Here is an 18,179-nt window from a genome sequence, read left to right as displayed (position 1 = left end):
CATGGATGTGACACACTGTAGTATTATTCTTATTATATTGCACAATTACAATTTTTCTAAGGTTTGAAATATTTTCCAAACAGTCGGAGGGAAACACCAACAAACAAACAAACAAAAAGCCAAAAGACACTTACAAATCAGGGTAGAATGAATGCAGTTGTCCTGTATTCCATTCACTTTATCAGGAAGAAATGCCAGGAAAAGTAGGTGAAGGAGTTTAATCTTACTTATTAATAATATGTTGTTGGGGTGCCTGGGTGGCTCAGTGAGTTAAACCCTCTGCCTTCGGCTCAGATCATGATCTCGGGGTCCTGGGATCGAGCCCTGCATCAGGCTCTCTGCTCAGCAGGGAGCCTGCTTCCCACCTCTCTTTGCCTGCATCTCTGCCTACTTGTGATCTCTCTCTGTCAAATAAATAAATGAAATCTTAAAAAAAAAAAATAATATGTTGTTAACTGGTCCTCCTAATGATTTTTATTAGGAGGAAAGTCCTTACCTGAAAAATGCTCTTAGGAAGCTGTCCCTTGTAAGGACGCCTACAGTAAACAAACTTAAAAATCTACAGACTTATGAGGCATGACCCACCGGAGAAAGTCATTTAAGCCATCTAAGCCTGGGGAACAGAACGGAGAAGTTTCAAAACCTAAATGCTCTTTGCTATGAAAATAACTACACTTCCTCATTTAGAGACCTAATCATTTACTCTGGCCCAGAAAGTGCCTGTCTGATGTAGAAACGACATGCGGAATCACCCACATTCCCGGATCTCTTTCCTTGCTTCACATGCATTTCACCGCAGAGCCCTGAAACTATCAGCAAAGCCGGACTGTAGGTAAGATCTCTAATATGTGTCTGATTTGATTTTTTGTATTGGCGTACAGGCAAAAGATGAAACTGTCAAAAACAATTATGATCTAGGACGAACTTAATACTGTTACTTTAGTAGGATAAGTGAACTAACTGTTAATTTGATACAATTAACTAGCACAGTATCCTTCCAGGAAAAATAAGGCATCTTTTACCCTATGGCATTCATAGGAGAAAACAACCAAAAGTACATGAAATTACAGAGAAATTTCTCAGCAAATTTTTAAAAAGCAAATACAACCAGAAATGTACAAAATGTTAATTAATATATGAAAATATATGATGATAAACATATAACCCAGTGGGTGTATGCAGCCCAGAACTCTTCTAAACACGTCCTGTGAAATAAGAATCTGTGTAATTTACAGAGTTGAGGTGAAATTCAAATGACGGGATATAAATATTATCATAACCTAAACCATTTTTTCTATTTGTACTCCACTAATGCCAACTACTTAGAAATAGGTTATGAAGGGGCATGAGAGTAGCCAATCCTAACAGCTGACGCAAGCTCAAAGTTCGATTTGAGTAGGAGATCTGAGCACATCAAAAAAAAAAGGAAGATGGAAACAAAATTAGGAAGTTTTAAAATAGAGTGTAAGGGTAGCAGGTAGAGCAACGTCTCACAGAACCCATACATTCTCAGTGCACAGGAAAACCAACATATGGAAGAGTAATAGCCTCAGTGAGGAATAAGTAAGGAATAAGAGAGAGGTAACTGAATATACTTAGTTGCGAGGAATTAAAGAATTTGAAAACATGTTGTAAATAGCCTCAGTGAGGAATAAGTAAGGAATAAGAGAGAGGTAACTGAATATACTTAGTTGCGAGGAATTAAAGAATTTGAAAACATGTTGTAAATCTCTAGGCCTCTGTCCCCTATAGGACAAGTATCCTGTTTATTATTATATTCTCTCATCCAATCTCTAGGACACTAGAATCTAGATACATTTCAGGAAATTCTTGCCTTACTGAAGCCGCACAATTAAGTAGTTAGTTACATTCACTTCATAATCTATTTGGAAGCCCATCACCCAGTAACTATTTGACCTTGGGCAAGCTGTTTGACTTCTTTAAGAAGTTTCATATTTTGTATTTGTATTTTGTATTTCTATTTTTGTATTTTCGTATTTTGTAAGATTGGGATAAGAATGATACCAACTTCCCAAGATAGTGAATATAAAACACACAATATACTACCTGGCACATAGTAAATGCTTAGTAAAAGCCATTCATTATATTTACTATTTAAGAAGGAATTTCTTGAACATTTTGACTGGCTTCAGTGTATGTCTTAATTTTACCATCTCCTTCTCTAGCTAACAGGAATCAGTAAAAGTTGATAAGCTACATTAATTCCTAAAGAAAAAAGAACTCTTTAGGAAGACAGTATTTACACTAACATCAAAGTAAAAAGCATGAATACTATTAGAAAAGGCAGCAAAGACTTGGTATTCATACATTACAGTCTATAAAATTAGAACCTATGATTTTATAGTATCGTAAAGATCAGGGCATTTTTTTTCTTGGTCAGAAAACACCAACTCCCATTTCTAAAAATATCTCAGGTTTTCTTCTTGAGGAAGTCAGCTTGCAACAAAATACCCTATTATCATAGAAAACAAGTATAGGACAATATGTCATGAACAACTCTGTAAAAATGTAGTGGTATATGAGCCAAAGAAAAAAATCATCTGGAAAAACAAATAAGTAGAGGTTTTTCTCCAAATTTATTTGAGACTGTGAGTTTTCTGTTTGTGACTATTTCTTTGATACTCCCATGTAGATGATGAACACTTCATTAAGAAATCACAAATGACCTTTCAATTTTTAAAAATCCTCTACACATTTGATTCTTCTAGAAAAGTAGCCTAATTTTGTAAAAGAATCGTGAATGAGAAATAAAATTTCAAATGTAAGAAAAGTATACAGTGTTTTTAGTACACTTTTTATTCTGGCTTTTACATTTAAATGTAATCCAGTTTTTAAATAGCACTATGAAAGAAGTTGATATAAAAGTATACAATCTACACCACTACTAAAAAGAATTCAAAGTATATATATGTGTATACGTACACACATATATATATACTATTAATTTTACAAATGCAAGGAATATACAGGTTACAAATTTTAGCTTTCTACGAGGCAATAATTCCATAGTGGTCTTAAATAATCATAGTAAACTAGGAAAACAAACAAACAAACAAGGTCACAACACTGCAATCTTGTGAACCTATAAACTTTAATTATCATTCAGCCTGCTTTCCTGTTGCTGATGAGGTTTAAGAATAAGAGAAAACAACTTTCACATACAGATTAAACAGGACTTTCTTTCGAATTAAATTAAATTTACTATCAAGAGCTATAGAAAGGAAGATTAACAAATATATTTTAACCTCAAACTCTTCATACATTGTATATAGGCTTATTGTATATAATATATCCTTTCTAGGGTAAGAGAAAATCAGCAGTTACACAGTAGTTCAAAGCATATGAATAATTTAGGACTGCAAAAATGACTATTCAGAAGAAATTACAGGGAAAAATTTAGGTAAGGAATGTAATTAAGTAAGGATCTTGGTTAAGAGAAAGTGAAAGAAAAAATGGGATAAATCCTAATTTTCTATCTCAGTGCTACACTCAAAACAGAAATCTCTATAAAGGTTGTATTTCTCAGAGGAATTTCACAGAAAAAAAAGTACATGAAAAAGCCCACATCATGTGTGATCCATACTGACACAAACAATAATAAGGGCTCATAAACAAATATTTTGACTGAATGACTAGATAAAAGGGGGATTAAATCTTTGAGAAAGAAAAGATACAGCGAATGGATTCTACGAATTTTGCAGACCTGTGAACATAAAACAAAAATACGCAACAAAAAATAAAACTCACACAAAGAATCATGTCCACCTCTATTTCTACTCAGATTAACTATGATAACTTTGTCCTATAAAGCACTGTTATCATCCCTTCCAAAGGAAAAAAATGGTGAGAAGCTTTGATGATCTAACTCAATTAAAATATTGTTAGGGAATTCTCTTGCCCTTTTATCTATCTCAAAACTTGGAAGTTATACCAAAATGTAATCGTTAAACATACATGCAAAATGACCCTGCAATTAAGGTAATTGCTGGTACCAAATGTTGTTTTTAAGTTCTGCAATAAAACAGTCTCCCAGACATTTAATAGTATGTCATTTGGTAAATGAAAGTTTCCACAAAGTAAGAGCAGTGAGAAGACCTAAAAATTATGCTAGTGAAGAGTCTGGCTGAAAGAAACAAAAATATGGATCATTTTGGTCCAGCACTAATTTTCTTTCAAGTTACTACAGAGCTGAATAAAACTCTGACACCACCACACAAAAATTTATTGAGTTGGCAATAGGAAAAGCATGATGTCAGCCACCAATATCACCGTCCGCATTACCAAATAGCAAGAACGCTTTCATTCTTGAACTTAACATAGACTTTTTATGTGTGAAGTTAGAGTAAAAATAAAAATCTCAGGCGTGAGGCATTATTAAACACAGATGAGTTTAGTTTGGCATAGTTTCCATGTAAATTATTCTAGAACTTCAACAAATTCAGTAAAAAACATGGAAAAAAATGCAAGCTTAAACATATTACAATTTTCTAAATGTGCTACATTCTTCACCAAACAGATCGATAAAATTAACTCTTAGTCAACTGGCAATAATATTCAAATAACTAACACCACACACACACACACACACACACACACACACACACAGCTGAGAGGAGACACGGAAACACACCTATGTATACACACCCACACAAGGCCTACCTTCATAGCATGAATTTCTTCAAGCAGTCGTTGTGCCCGCCTCTGGTTTTTTAACAGTGCATCTTCGGTACCCCTGTAAAAAATACATGAAAATATACAGCCAGGAAAAGCATGTATTTTAGAGTCCAATCATAATTAAAAGTCTCTTCATTTCTTTTAGAAAAGCATAATGTGTAAATAACAAACACTGTCATCCTGCACTGCCTTGAACAACCCCACTGTCCAACACCAATTCCATCAACAAACCCAAGTTTTTGGCACACAGAAGCATTACCTGGCATTATATTAATGATGATTACTACTGAGAGACAGCAGGCCTTCTAATTCCTTAATGGATTGCCAAATAATAGATTTTAATCAACTGCTTAATGGCACACTGCATTTAATGTAACTTCATAAGCTATAGTTAAAGGTCAGATGTTATTTTATTAAATAAAATTTTGTTCTCTGGAACTAAAGAAATACCTAAAAAGAAATATCTGATTACATTAGAGAGAAAGGTTATTTATGATAGAACAAGAAATTAATCAGGAACAAAATATATGTGAAAACTAAGTATGCTGAAAGTGTAAAAGCTACAACATTCTTACTCTAATCCTAGTGATAAGGAAATTACAAAATATTATTAAAAACAGATGGAACATAATGTTTTCATAAACACTTCCACACGGTAATGAAGATTTCCAATTATTTAGCAATTTAAGGAATAAAATGATATAAAATCTTTGTAACTTATTCAAGGTATTACTAGATTTATTATAGTATATCAACATCTTAAAATAACTTCCAATAACATAAAATACAGAAATAACCCTGAAGGACTTTCATTCTGAAAAGGCCAGAAGGAGAGTTCTGAAAAAACAGCAGAATTCATTGTGATTTTTAAGCAAATGTGGCCCAAACTATGCAAGGACATGCTGACACAGCACACTGTAACCCACTCAGATCCTCTCTCCATATAAAAAAAAAAAGTGTTGTATGAGTAAGATGCTTAATTATTCTCCCTGGTCCCACCCTCAAATTTTGTAAATACTGAATAAAAACAACTTCTGACATTCTATTAGTCATAGGACTATGACTTCAAGTGACTAACTTTTTTGACTTCAGTCTGCCAACACTTCTGACAAGTTTTCGGATAACCAACACCCGGATTCTCTTCACTTCTTTCCTCATCTTCACAACCTTTGAGAAATAAAACCAAAATTAGAAAGGTTCTCTCTTAATTTGAGATGAAAATCACTTTATTTTGAGTCTTAATATTACAGGTTAAGTCTTATCACTTTAACCAAATTTTCAACCATATTCACAGTTTGATGAAACCAAACTTCTTCTGTAAGAGAATAAATCAACATTCTAAAAATGTGTCTGACGACTTAAGAGAAATAAGCTATGATTTTTTAAAAGGTCACAGCATTCTCAGTGATTAGTATTTTAGTAGTACACTTATATTTTGTGCCTGAACATAATAAACGATTGAGTTCCCTGCGATCAGAGAGCATCACATTCATCTTTGCACCCTTGCAATTTAAAACAGAGCTTTGCCAATAATGGCAGGAATTTACTGAATGTTTATGTCACCAAGAGCAAATGTGTGAAAGTGATAATATTTTACTTATTTATACAGCAACCCTTCCATTTGTTTCTAGTAATAAATTTCAAGCCTAACTTTAAAAGAAATGTGAAAAACACCAGGGTGCATGCGTACACGCACGCACACTGACAGATGCTTTAAATCATCCCTTTAGACAACAGTGCTAAACCCTGAGACCAAAAAAAACCCAGAAAGACTGTCCAAAAAATGGAAATATTTGAATGATGAAGAACTACATGTTATAACAGTACTTAGTACATCAGGATGCTATCATTTCGAGTTTATATTTTGCCTGTTGTTATTACTAGTCAAATTATCTCATCCTTCCTCCTAAAATGCTCGTCTTCCCCTTCTCCACTTTAAAGACCATATAAAATTCAGGTAAGATATTCCTGAGAAGTCTTCCAATGACTTCTTCAGATGGAGATAACTTCTCCAACCTTCACACTCCCAGTATACTTCATAGGCGGCATCTATCTTACTGTAGTCTCCCCGACTGCTCACATAGCCATCTTTTTTTATAGTCTGGGCACTCCTAGAGTACAGGACCTTGTGGTACTGAAATCATTTTTTCTGAGCATTGCTAGAGTGTCTGGCACATACAATCCCTCAAATTCTCCTTGCCAAAATAGCAACATCAACATCATCCTGTTTCTTCAAGGCTCTTACATTTGGCTATAACCCTGTCTCTTACCCTCAGTCTATTTCACCCCCTTATTCAGTGAAGATATTGTCAATCAGCTTACAATTTATCTCCATCCTAACTTTTCCCACCATTCTGGGTGACATAGATGTCCATGTAATAAAATCTATCCATTATCATATCCTCACTTGTTGACTTCCTGTCTTCATGACCTTATCTATTCAGTCTCAGCACCCACGCCCAAGGTAACACTGTAGTCCTTGTTATCACTCATAAGGGATCCATTTTTATAACCATTAATTTAAATAGTCTACATTGAGATCAAAATGCCTATTTCCTTGTTCATCTTAACACACCACCACCATCTTTGACTTCACTGGGACCAATAGTTCACTGACCCCTATACTTTCTCTCAAATGACTGGTTGTGTTCTTTTCAATTTTCCTTTTATTCAGTTTATGTACATGATCAATACTTGCTAATACCTTAAACTGTACTGTCCTTCCTGTTAGCAATTACTCTAGCTAATCCTGGATGAAATAATCATCCTGAGTTTTGTTTTTTTTTTGCCCCCCCCCCCCAAGATTCATTTATTTATTTTAGAGAGAAAGCCAGCAGGGGGAGGGGCAGAAGGAGGAGAGAGAGGATCCTCAAGCACACTCTGTGCTAAGCAGAGACCCAGATGAGGGGCTCAATCCCAGGATCCTGACATCATGACCTGAGCTGAAACCAAGAATCAGCCACCCAACCAACTGAGCCACCCAGGAACCCCTCATCCTGGGTTCTTTATCGCAGCCCCTGCAAGAACTGGGAAATACTTGAGACATTCTATCTACATTAAATTCATTATAACTAGCACGAAATGGGCTCCTATACACTCTTGGGAAACCTATTATATTTTTTTGTTCAATTCCTTCTACAATGACTATTTTAAACCTTTGCTTGCCTTCTAAAACACCTGACCTTCCTCTTCTCTCTTTTCCAATTTTATGGAGAAAATGAACATCAAAGGGGAACCATCATCTTTCCACTACAATGAATACAAATTTACTTGTATCACCTACTCTCCTCTATTAACCTATTCTCCTACCCAATATGTGACATTCATCTTCTAGTTGTATTTTTGATCTCATCTTTTCTGCTATCTTAGAACCCTTACTACACACTACCCCTTTACTCTTGCACTGTCGATCTCTTACATGGCTGTTTCTATTGATTTTTAATCGTGCTTGACTCATTTTCACTAGAGACAAGACAAACAAAACATTCTCACTATGAAGATCACTAGGAGTACCCTCTCTCTACAACTGCCTCAGAGCCAAGCTTTCAGAAAGGCTCAAACTCCCTAACTCCATTTCTACTTGCCACATAATCCTATTGGATTTCCATTCTCATCAGTCCACTAAAAGCTATTACAAAAGACATCAATGATTTCTAAAAGTCCCTCAAACCCAACAGGAATTTTTTCAGGCTTCACTTTACTTGCAATCTCGGCAGCATCTGACATTGTTGACCACTTTTTCCTTCTAAGGAACACATAGAATACTCTCCAGGATTTCCTCCATCCTTTCTAGTCACTCTACCTTGCTCTTCTTTGAAGACTCCTGCACCCCTAACCAGTTTTAAGTTCAAAGGGCAGTCCTAAGCCAACTCTTCTTTTCACGACATACTTTTTAGACCTAAGTGATCTTACCTGTGTATATTGTAATTTCCCACCTAAACAAGATGACTCAATAATTTCTTGCCTTCAGCTAAGACTCTCTTTTAGCTCCAGACCTAAATGTGCAACTGTCTACTTGGTATTTCCTTTTCAGCAGGCTTAAAATCATCTACAACACACACTTGAACCCATGTTCTTCTCTCCCAAATGGATTCCTTTTTTGTTGTTTTATATTTCGGGGAAAAGAACAATCCTTTTGTTCAATTATAAACCTAGGGCTCATCTTAAGTAGCTTTCTTTTCTAAATCCCTCACAATCAATCTGTTACCAAGTTGTGTCAGTTTTATCTCCTAATTATATCCCTAAATTGTAACCCCTATCTTGACCTCCTCGTTCTCTTGGGTGAGTTACTGGTAACTGGTTTGTCCACATCCATTCTTGCCCCTCTCCAACCAGTTATTCACAACTCAGAATACTTTTTTTCCTAAGATTTTATTTATTTGACAGAAAGAGAGAAAGAGAGTGAGTGCGCACACACGCACCAGAGGGAGAGAGAGAAGCAGAGTCCTCAGGAGGCAGGGAGTCCAATTCAGGACTCAATCCCAGTACTCCAGGATTATGATCTGCGCCAAAAGCAGACGCTTTTGGTAAATGAACCACAAGGCGCCCTAGAATACATTTTTTAATACCCAGATCTGATGACAGACCTTTACTTAATTCTCTTTGTTTGCAGTTTGTCTTAGGATGGCCACATGGGCCTACTTTTAATCCTTTATCGTCACCAAGCTTCCACCTACCACCAAGTCTTTACACTTGCTGTTCTCTCTGGTAGGAATGCTCTTTACCACTCTTTCATCTCATCCTTCTGATTTTGGATCAACTGCCATTTCTCAGTGAAATCTTTTCTGTCTTCAGACAGTGTTAAAATTCCCCTTTATAAGTACTTAGGAGTGCTTCTAGAACTTGTCATGAAAATTATTTTAAGTTAAATATTTTATTTGTAATCTGAATACAATCTGATGTGTCTTCTTCCCAGTAGGTTATAAATTCCAGAAGGTCAAGTGTCTGGTTTTACTCAACATTACATTGTAACACCTAACATAGTGATGGTACAGTATGAGTTTTCAATAAGCATTTGTTAAATAAATGTCCAGAAAGATTGTAATACTCACTTGTTCATTCACTTTTTCAAATACCTAATATATTAACAAAGTGCAGAGTGATCAGGTTTCTTTCCTACCAGATATACTAACCTGTTTGGAATTTATTTTGAAGTTCGGTTTAGAAAAAAAAACATACTTGCATAATAAAAAGCCATTCAGACTAGATTTTAACTGAAAAAAAAACTGTAACATTTTAAAAAATTTATTTATTTGACAGAGAGAGAGAGAGAGAGAGAGAGAGCGCGCGCGAGCACACAAGCAGGGGGAGAAGCAGGATCTCTGCTGAGCAGGGAGCCAGACATAGGGCTCAATCCTAGGACACCAAGATCATGACCTGAGCCGAAGGCAGACCTTAACTGACTGAGTCACCCACGTGCCAAAACTGCTACATTTCATATGCAGCAAAATGGGGATTTATAACACATTTTTTTGGAGGTCACTTATGAGAAAAATTAATAGTGAGTTATAAAGTATGCACTAAAATATATTAGCAACTGTTTCTAATTGCTGTAGCCCACAGGTATATAAGATGATGATATGATATTTGCTAACTGCTGTCAACTGAACTGAACTAATAAACTGCAGTTAGCAGAGTTGTTCCTCAGTTACATTCCAATCATGGGAAAGCTAAACTCCAATTTTAAAATTCCAATTTAAGAAGTACTATGTTTGTCATTACTGCATAAGGGAATTCTAAAAGAAAAGGGAATGCTTTATGTATGTAGTTCCATGCCAAAACCAAAAAAATCCTTTTCAACTTTTTGACTTTTCCAGTATTTGTGTGCAGGCAGTAGGAAAATTTGATTAAGTTTAATATATTAGAAAAATAAGTACATTCATTTTATGTAACAATGGAAATATTATTTTATTTTTCTCACAACTGCTCACCCCAAGCACTTACCTTTCTTCAAGCATTTAACTTTATTTTTGCAAAACTGACAAACAGGTATCAAGAGCCTCTCAGTTAGGATTCAAAATTCATTTGCACTTAGGAATTAGGAAGTTGGTTGACAGAAAACCCACAAGTCAACAAACAGGCCTAAAACATTCAATACTGTCAGAAGGCCAATGTACTACTTAAGGGCAATGTGCTTTGGTTTCCTAACCAAAAGCAAAGAGAACTAACATTGTTAGAAATGTGAAAAGGGTAGGATACTGTCTGGGAAGAAAGGAAGGAGGGAAAGAGAAAGACAGCAAGGAGAAAACAGAGGTATAATAATGGAATGAAATGTGCTGACAAAGAAACAAAATGAAAAAAAGTGAAAGGGAAGAGTTTGAAGAAAGAAAATGAAGGACAAATCTCTAGTCATCAGTAAGACTGCCAAACCCAAGCTGAGGGCTTCCAAGTAGCAAAATAATGCATTTAATCTGTAAGAGCAGAAGAGAAAGACACACACACACACACACACAAAACACATGTGCTGAGAGTGAGGGGTCATTGAGAACCTACACAAGCAGATGCCCTCTGTAAGGGTAAAATCTCAACCCAGTAATGTAACCTGGATCACTTCTTGGGTAGACAGTACAAAAATATGATCATAACTAAATTAGGTGGAAAGCTAATATACCTGCTTGGGAAAAGACCACGTTGGCATCTGGGGAAGGGTCAACATAAACACAGGAAAGGGAGTCACAAAGAGCAAAAGCTGGCAGTGTCTGATTCAAGCCTTTTGAGTAAGAAGTGTTCCCCAGTTCAGAAATGAGAAATCCAGTTTGTACTGGAGTAACTCAATTATGAGGACAAATGTCTCACAGCCCAACAACAACCTGTATAACTAAAACCCCTTTCTATGGTTCTACATTTCAAGTAGTCAAAGTAGATCAGTATTGAGTAAAAGAATATTTTACAATGTGAGCATTACTGTGTTACATTAGATATATTTAATAAACTAGCTTCCTCATTTTTATAGTCTCTTATAAGCTATGGTTAATGTGAATTTGCCTTTGAAAGAATGAGCTATGTTTTTGGGGTGACAAGGATGGCAAGTTTCTGATCTATAAAGCTGAGAGCAAACTATGGTCCAATGACAAAAGCAAGTACTACTTTGAACTGACAGTTAACTATTTAAGAGCCAGTCAACTAGACAGCCACTTTTGGTAATTCATTGACTCTGCCATATATTTAAATTAATCTCTAACAAAACCCAACTCTTCCAAGAGCTAATATTGTTTTGAGAGAGCTTAGAGTGCTAAGAAAAATCTGAGTGGGGACGCCTGGGTGGCTCAGTTGGTTAAGCGGCTGCCTTCGGCTCAGGTCATGATCCCAGCGTCCTGGGATCGAGTCCCACATCGGGCTCCTTGCTCCGCAGGGAGCCTGCTTCTCCCTCTGCCACTCTGTCTGCCTGTGCTCGCTCACTCTCTCTCTCTCTCTCTCTGACAAATAAATAAATAAATAAAATCTTTAAAAAAAAAAAAAAAGAAAAATCTGAGTGTACCTAAGTTTCTTAGAGTACATTAAAACTTCTAGTTGCTTATTACTCATCTATCCGATTGAATTAAAGAAAAAAAAAAAAACACACAACATTCTGTCCACAAGGCTGTTACAAAACAGGCACTCTTCACATACTGCTGATAGAAATATAAACTGGTATACTCCTTCTGGGAAACTCTGGCAACATCTAACAAAATTCCTACTTCTAGGAATCCATCCAGAAGCTACATCTCCAGCAACAGGGAAAGACCATACATAAAACTGTTAACTGCAGAGTTCCTATAAAACACTGCGTAAGAGATAAAATAATGCATATAAATAAAGCACAAGCAATGTGGTATTTCTAGAATCAATGCAGGAGATATGCATGTATTATCATGAGTAAACCCTAAAATTGTGTGGTGAAAAGTAACTTTTAAGGATTTTTTTAAAGCTTTCACTTATTTACTTACTTGAGAGAGAGAGCATGCACACATGCAGGAGGAGAAGGGGTGCAGAGGGACAAGCGGACTCCCCACTGAAGATGGAGTCCAATGTGGGGCTCAACTGCAGCACCCTAAGATCATGACCTGAGCCAAAGTCTGAGGCTTAATGGACTGAGCCACCCAGGTGCCCTGAAAAGTAACTTTTATAATGATACTTGTGGTGTAACACTGCATTAATACAGTAACATATGCACATTTTAAAATATACATCATAATACTATGCGCATATATAACATAATAAATGCTGATATATGTTACTAAATTACAAAAAATTGTGGATGAGAAAATTACACTGAATGAGTAAGAACTACTTCTGAGACAGAGAAGGTGGGTGGAATTAAGCATTACAATATAGCAAAATATTGACACTTGATAAATACAAGAAGTAGATCATAAGGACATTTGTTATATTATTTTTGATATGATTGAACTATATCATAGTTGACAAAGTTAATTATGGTATAATTACTTATTATTAACTATTGTGGTATTAATTATAGAGAAGGATTCTAATTTGGCCATTTGGATGATAACTTACTGTTGACTTATATTTTTTTACTTTCGATGAGCAGCAATTTAAAAAAGCTAGAATGCGGGGCAGCTGGGTGGCTCAGTGGATTAAGCCTCTGCCTTGGGCTCAGGTGATGATCTCAGGGTCCTGGGATCAAGCCCCACATTGGGCTCCCTGCTTGGCGAGAAGCCTGCTTCTCCCTCTTTCTCTCTGCCTACTTGTGATCTCTGTTTGTCAACTAAATAAATAAAATCTTTTTAAAAAAATGCTAGAATGCTTGGTGATTAACTACAACTTAATCATTATTGAGCATATGCTGCCACCTAGCAAAACTTCCCAGAATAATTTAACAACCAAAGAGAAAATGGTTCTCTTCTTAGGGATAGACCCTGATTTATTACTTTGGGGAAAAAAATTTAAAGTATTACATACTCAACTATGAAATAGGAGCTATGTAACTTCAAAAGCACACACAAATATAGTTCTTGACATTCTTATCTTTTACAATATGTGGAGGCAAATCATTTTGTTCTCCGGCACTTTAGATTCTACCTTTACTATCTTATAGAAAGTGGAAAGCGAGTGGGCTTCTTCATAATTTGCTATCAGCAATGTCTGTTTCATATAAAGCTCCTTGGCCCTCCTACAGAATTAAAGTACATGTTTAGACTCCCCAGTGCTTATTTTGCATTTCACTGCTGCCTAAAGAAACATGACTGGAGCAAATTCAGCTCTGGTTTAACAAATTCTTTATTTACTAGATGCTAGGGTGCTGTTGTTTCCAATTCTGCGTTCTTTCTCTAGTTCTAACGGAAAGGGAGAAAAAGAAAGTGTAGAGTTGGGAGATTTCCCTCCATCATGTGAACATAAAGTAACTCAGGTTGAGCTGTCCATAGTTTCATCTGCCCAATGCTATTTACTCATTATTACCTATAAACAAGATCCCATGGTTGAGACTAGGGAACATGCTATAAGTCAGTTAAATATTCTCACTTCAAAGTCCATGTAAAGTACTGGTCAAAATAAGAAAATGCAATAAGTAATCATAAGGTGAAGTAAAACACGATCTTTTTGTGTTTTTTTTAAAGAAAAATAAAGGCAAAATTAAGAAGGTAAGATTTTATATACTCAAGAATAAATGTTACTTTAAGAACTTAGAATCAGGAAGTCATCTATAAATGTCAGGTTTTCTCCTTGGAAATTTTTTGAGAAGAATAAAAATATTAAAGGTAAAAGATACTGAAAATTAGCATAATGTAATAGGTGCCTGTGCAGGCAGGCTTTTTATGTTCAAAACAGACATTTTGGGAAATTAAATATGCTATAAAGTAGATGACCACAGAACTATTTAAAAGAAAAAGCCATAATTAAAAATCAGCACAGATAATGAGTACCAATATCCCAAAGGTAATATCAGAGGTTTATAAATGTCTGAGAATCTGATGAAACCTATGGACTCTTTTCCCCCAAGAGACACACACACAAACACCAAATTACACATAATATCAGGTAGTTACAGGATCCCAGAATTCCTAAATCCCAGTTAAGGAGAGCTAATTTAAGTTATTAAGGATCACAAAAATGATGGCTGAAGTTTCTCACTGAACACATTAGTATTGAGGATATGATACTGAGCAAAAGTTTACAGACAGGTGGAGGAAAGACGAAATCTCTCACATCCACACACACATACTCTCAGCAACTCTTTGAAGTATTAAAAAGTAAAAGGTGTTACAGAAGCTTATAGAAGGGGTAAAATGAACGTGAAACCCAGTTTCCCCGAGAAAATAACAAGGAGAAATATGGAATGGACTGAAAGAAAAAGGGGTTCTGGGTAGAAAGAAGAACTTGTGCAAAGGAGAGGGTAACAGTGCTATGCTACCTAGTGGAGAAGGCCAGTGAGGCTCAAAAGGGGGGAGGGAGGGTGGGAAGCAGTAGTATACCGTAAGGGGGAGACGAGACCGGCCTTGTTTAGACTGGTCTTTACCAAAAGCAACAGGAAACCATCAAAAAGGCTGTAAGCAAGGGAGTCATGAGATTAGATTTCTCTTTTGAAGAGAGAACTCCAGCCGCACTGTGGACATCAGACTGGAGAGAGAGAGGAGTCAGGACAGTAGTTGGAAGGCTAGCAGTGTATTGCTGGTGAGCGGCATAACTTGGACTAGGATAGGACAATAATGAAAAAGTAATGGTTCCATTAAAATAGTGAATGTGAACTTTTTTGCAGATACATTTCTTCCTTGGAGAAGTTGTTAATTCATTTCTTATACCAATGTTCTAAGAGGCAGTTTCTCTTAATTACTATTTTACAGTAATGACATATGCCACTTATCTGTCATATTTGCTACGTATTTTTTTCTAATTGGCTGTCTTTTTAAAATTTGGGGACGTTTCGCAGTTTTTATGTAGACAAATCTGTATTTGTTTTTCCCTTTGTAGATATTTTTCTCCCATTATAACACCTTCCATCATTTCCACTTTTGCTGTCCTTTCCCCCCCACCTTCATATGAGAACGTGTAAGATTTACTTTAACATGGGATATATACACTTCCTAATTTGATAAGCTCATCTAGTCGCCAGAAAACATTATCATAGAGCACATACACTGGTAGAGAAATACATAAAAACAGAGAAAGAGGTAGACAAATGTTTCAAGAGTAGAAAGTGGGGCACCTGCGTGGCTCAGTAGGTTAAGCTTCTGCCTTCAGCTCTGGTCATGACCTCAGGGTCCTTGGATCAAGGTCTGCATTGGGCTGTCTGCTCAGCAGGGAGCCTGCCCCCCCCCACCTGCCTCTGCCTACTTGTGATTTCTCTGTCAAATAAATAAATAAATAAAATCTTAAAAAAAAAAAAAAAAAGAAGAGTAGAAAGTGGTAGCACAAAGAACAGACAACCAACCCAGACTGAGGTGAATTTGTGAGGAATTCCTAAAGATCAAATTTTAACTGCTTTAAAAAGAGGACTGAGAATTAGCTAAGTGGAAAAAGAAAACACTTTAAGAGGGCTAAATGATTCTCATTAGTACTCTCACGGCAATTTCAAAACTGAATAGGACGCTCACTAATATGTCAAAGAATGCCCAAGGATTCATTCCAAAGAAGCTGTATTTTACGTCCTTGGCAAACTAATGAGAAAAAGCCCGCCAAATGTTTTCTGGAAGTAGCACACACTTAATCTGTGTTTACGCATATATGTTAAAAAACTTCAGAATTTCCCCGTTCTCTATGTTCTGTACTCCACTTCCAAGTGAAATTCAGACTAATTAATTTGGCACTAAGGCAGTAACATCATTTAGTTTCATTTTCTACTGAATCCCAGAAGTTCTCATCAATGGAGAGTTATGTAGCCCTATACCACCCAAGGGGTTTCCTCCTACCATCTCTTCCTGCCTTATACCAGTCCCTGTCTGGAATGCTTTCTATTCCTCCACTAAATCACTGGCTGCAATTAAGTGTAAGATCCTTAAAGACAGAACAATCACTTCATTTTGCCTTCTTTGGCAACCTTTCTTTACTCCTTGTTTTTCCCGGCATGATTCTGTACCATCGGTGGGTGTTGCCTACCCTTTCCCATCTGAGCATAGGTTGCTTGGAAACAGAAAGTAGGTCTACACACAACTGTACAACATGAACAGTATGTCTTGGTCATGGCAAACACTTGAAAAGCCACTGAATAAAGAAGATAAAGAACTTCCTTTGCAGTAGCTGCGAGGTCCTCATTTGATTCTTGCTTTTTCAGCTTACTTTAAGTTTTCAGTGTCTTATGACTTCCGTAAATAGAACCACAAGGTGGAAAGGGGACAGAGGCAAAAATGGTACCCTAGTGACACCGACATTTTGTTAGCAGTGATAAGGGGAAACACCTGATTTCAGACTGAATTTAAGAAAGAAAGAAGAGGAATTAGGGAGGGAAAGTATAAACAACTCTTTCCAAAAATTTTGCGTCCATGGAAGAAAGAAATGGGAGAGTAGTTGTAGTAAGAAACGTGGGCGTACATCCTTAGAAGCGATAAGATCGCACTGAAGATGAGCAGTCCCTTAGTAAAAGTTAGAGCTCTCAACCCCTCCGCCTCACCTCCTGCAACCAACAAAAGGCAGGTAATGCGTAGAGTTTATTAGCGGTCTGGCACTGTACAAACGCTTCCCATATTCCAATTAACTTAAATCTCACAACAACCTTGCAAAGAAGCTACTCTCACGAGCTTCGTTCTACAGACGAGAGCACTGAATATGAAGATTACATGATCTTCCCAACATCCCACACCTAAAAATTCATGCGGCCCGAGGACCAGAAACAGGTGTTTGCTGCAGCCACCTGGGAACCGTGAGGCGAAGTTACTGTGGCCAAGCTCCGAGTTCCGGGAAAGCCGCCCGGGCCCACCCAGAAGCTGCCCCAGCCGCACTCCCCACCCTCGCCCTCAGGACACCACCAGCTTGTCAGAAAGACCCAGAGAAGCCACTGTGGCGGTCCTGAAGGGCAGCCCCACAGGTTCCCCCGGGCCTCGGAGCTTACCTCGTTATTGAGGTTTAGAGTCCCCGGCTGAGCCATAGTACGTCTGAGAAGACCCCGCGGCAGCCGGCACGTGAACCGGAAAATCGCGGCTCCGTCACCACGCCCCTCTACGGCAGCCTTTGCGGCCCAAAACTCATCCACGGCGCGTTCTGGCCGACGCTTGAGCAATAAGGGGATCGAGAACGGAAGTGAGTGAGAACAACTTCCGGAGGGGCGTGTTACGGGCTGGAACCGCGCGTTCCTGCGGAAACCAGGCGCGGGGAGGTGGCCCGTAGGGCGTCGGCTGGCTGTTGCCAAGTTTAGAAGTTCTTTAAGACGCTGATTTTATTATGTTCGTTGGTAGACGTGGCCCGGCTCTGTAAGGACCATGTTTTTGTGTGCCAGTGCGGAGGTGAAAGCCCTTTTACGAAAGTAAAGTTGAGTGACCAAATTTTGCTCTGAATTTTTAATCTGGCGTTTGTGAAGATTCTTGTGCTTGTAACAAGCAGTCCTTGTTAGATAA

General features: G+C 37.2%; 1 protein-coding gene across 1 annotated transcript in view; it reads right to left on the bottom strand.

Annotated features, from left to right (window-relative positions):
• Positions 1 to 17,815, bottom strand: part of SRFBP1 (serum response factor binding protein 1) — a 68,299-nt gene extending 50,484 nt beyond the window's left edge. The window contains exons 1-3 of the mRNA XM_080803772.1: positions 17,678 to 17,815; positions 5,774 to 5,862; positions 4,681 to 4,753 (exon numbers count right to left, since the gene is read on the bottom strand). Coding sequence (XP_080659898.1) covers positions 4,681 to 4,753; positions 5,774 to 5,862; positions 17,678 to 17,713 — 198 coding nt within the window. The 5' untranslated portion in view covers positions 17,714 to 17,815. The remainder of the gene's footprint in view (positions 1 to 4,680; positions 4,754 to 5,773; positions 5,863 to 17,677) is intronic.
• Between the last annotated feature and the right edge of the window lie 364 nt (positions 17,816 to 18,179).

This window comes from Martes martes (genome assembly GCF_963455335.1).
Source record: "Martes martes genome assembly, chromosome: 5".
NCBI classification, from domain to species: domain Eukaryota; kingdom Metazoa; phylum Chordata; class Mammalia; order Carnivora; family Mustelidae; genus Martes; species Martes martes.
This window is presented reverse-complemented; position numbering and strand designations above follow the sequence as displayed.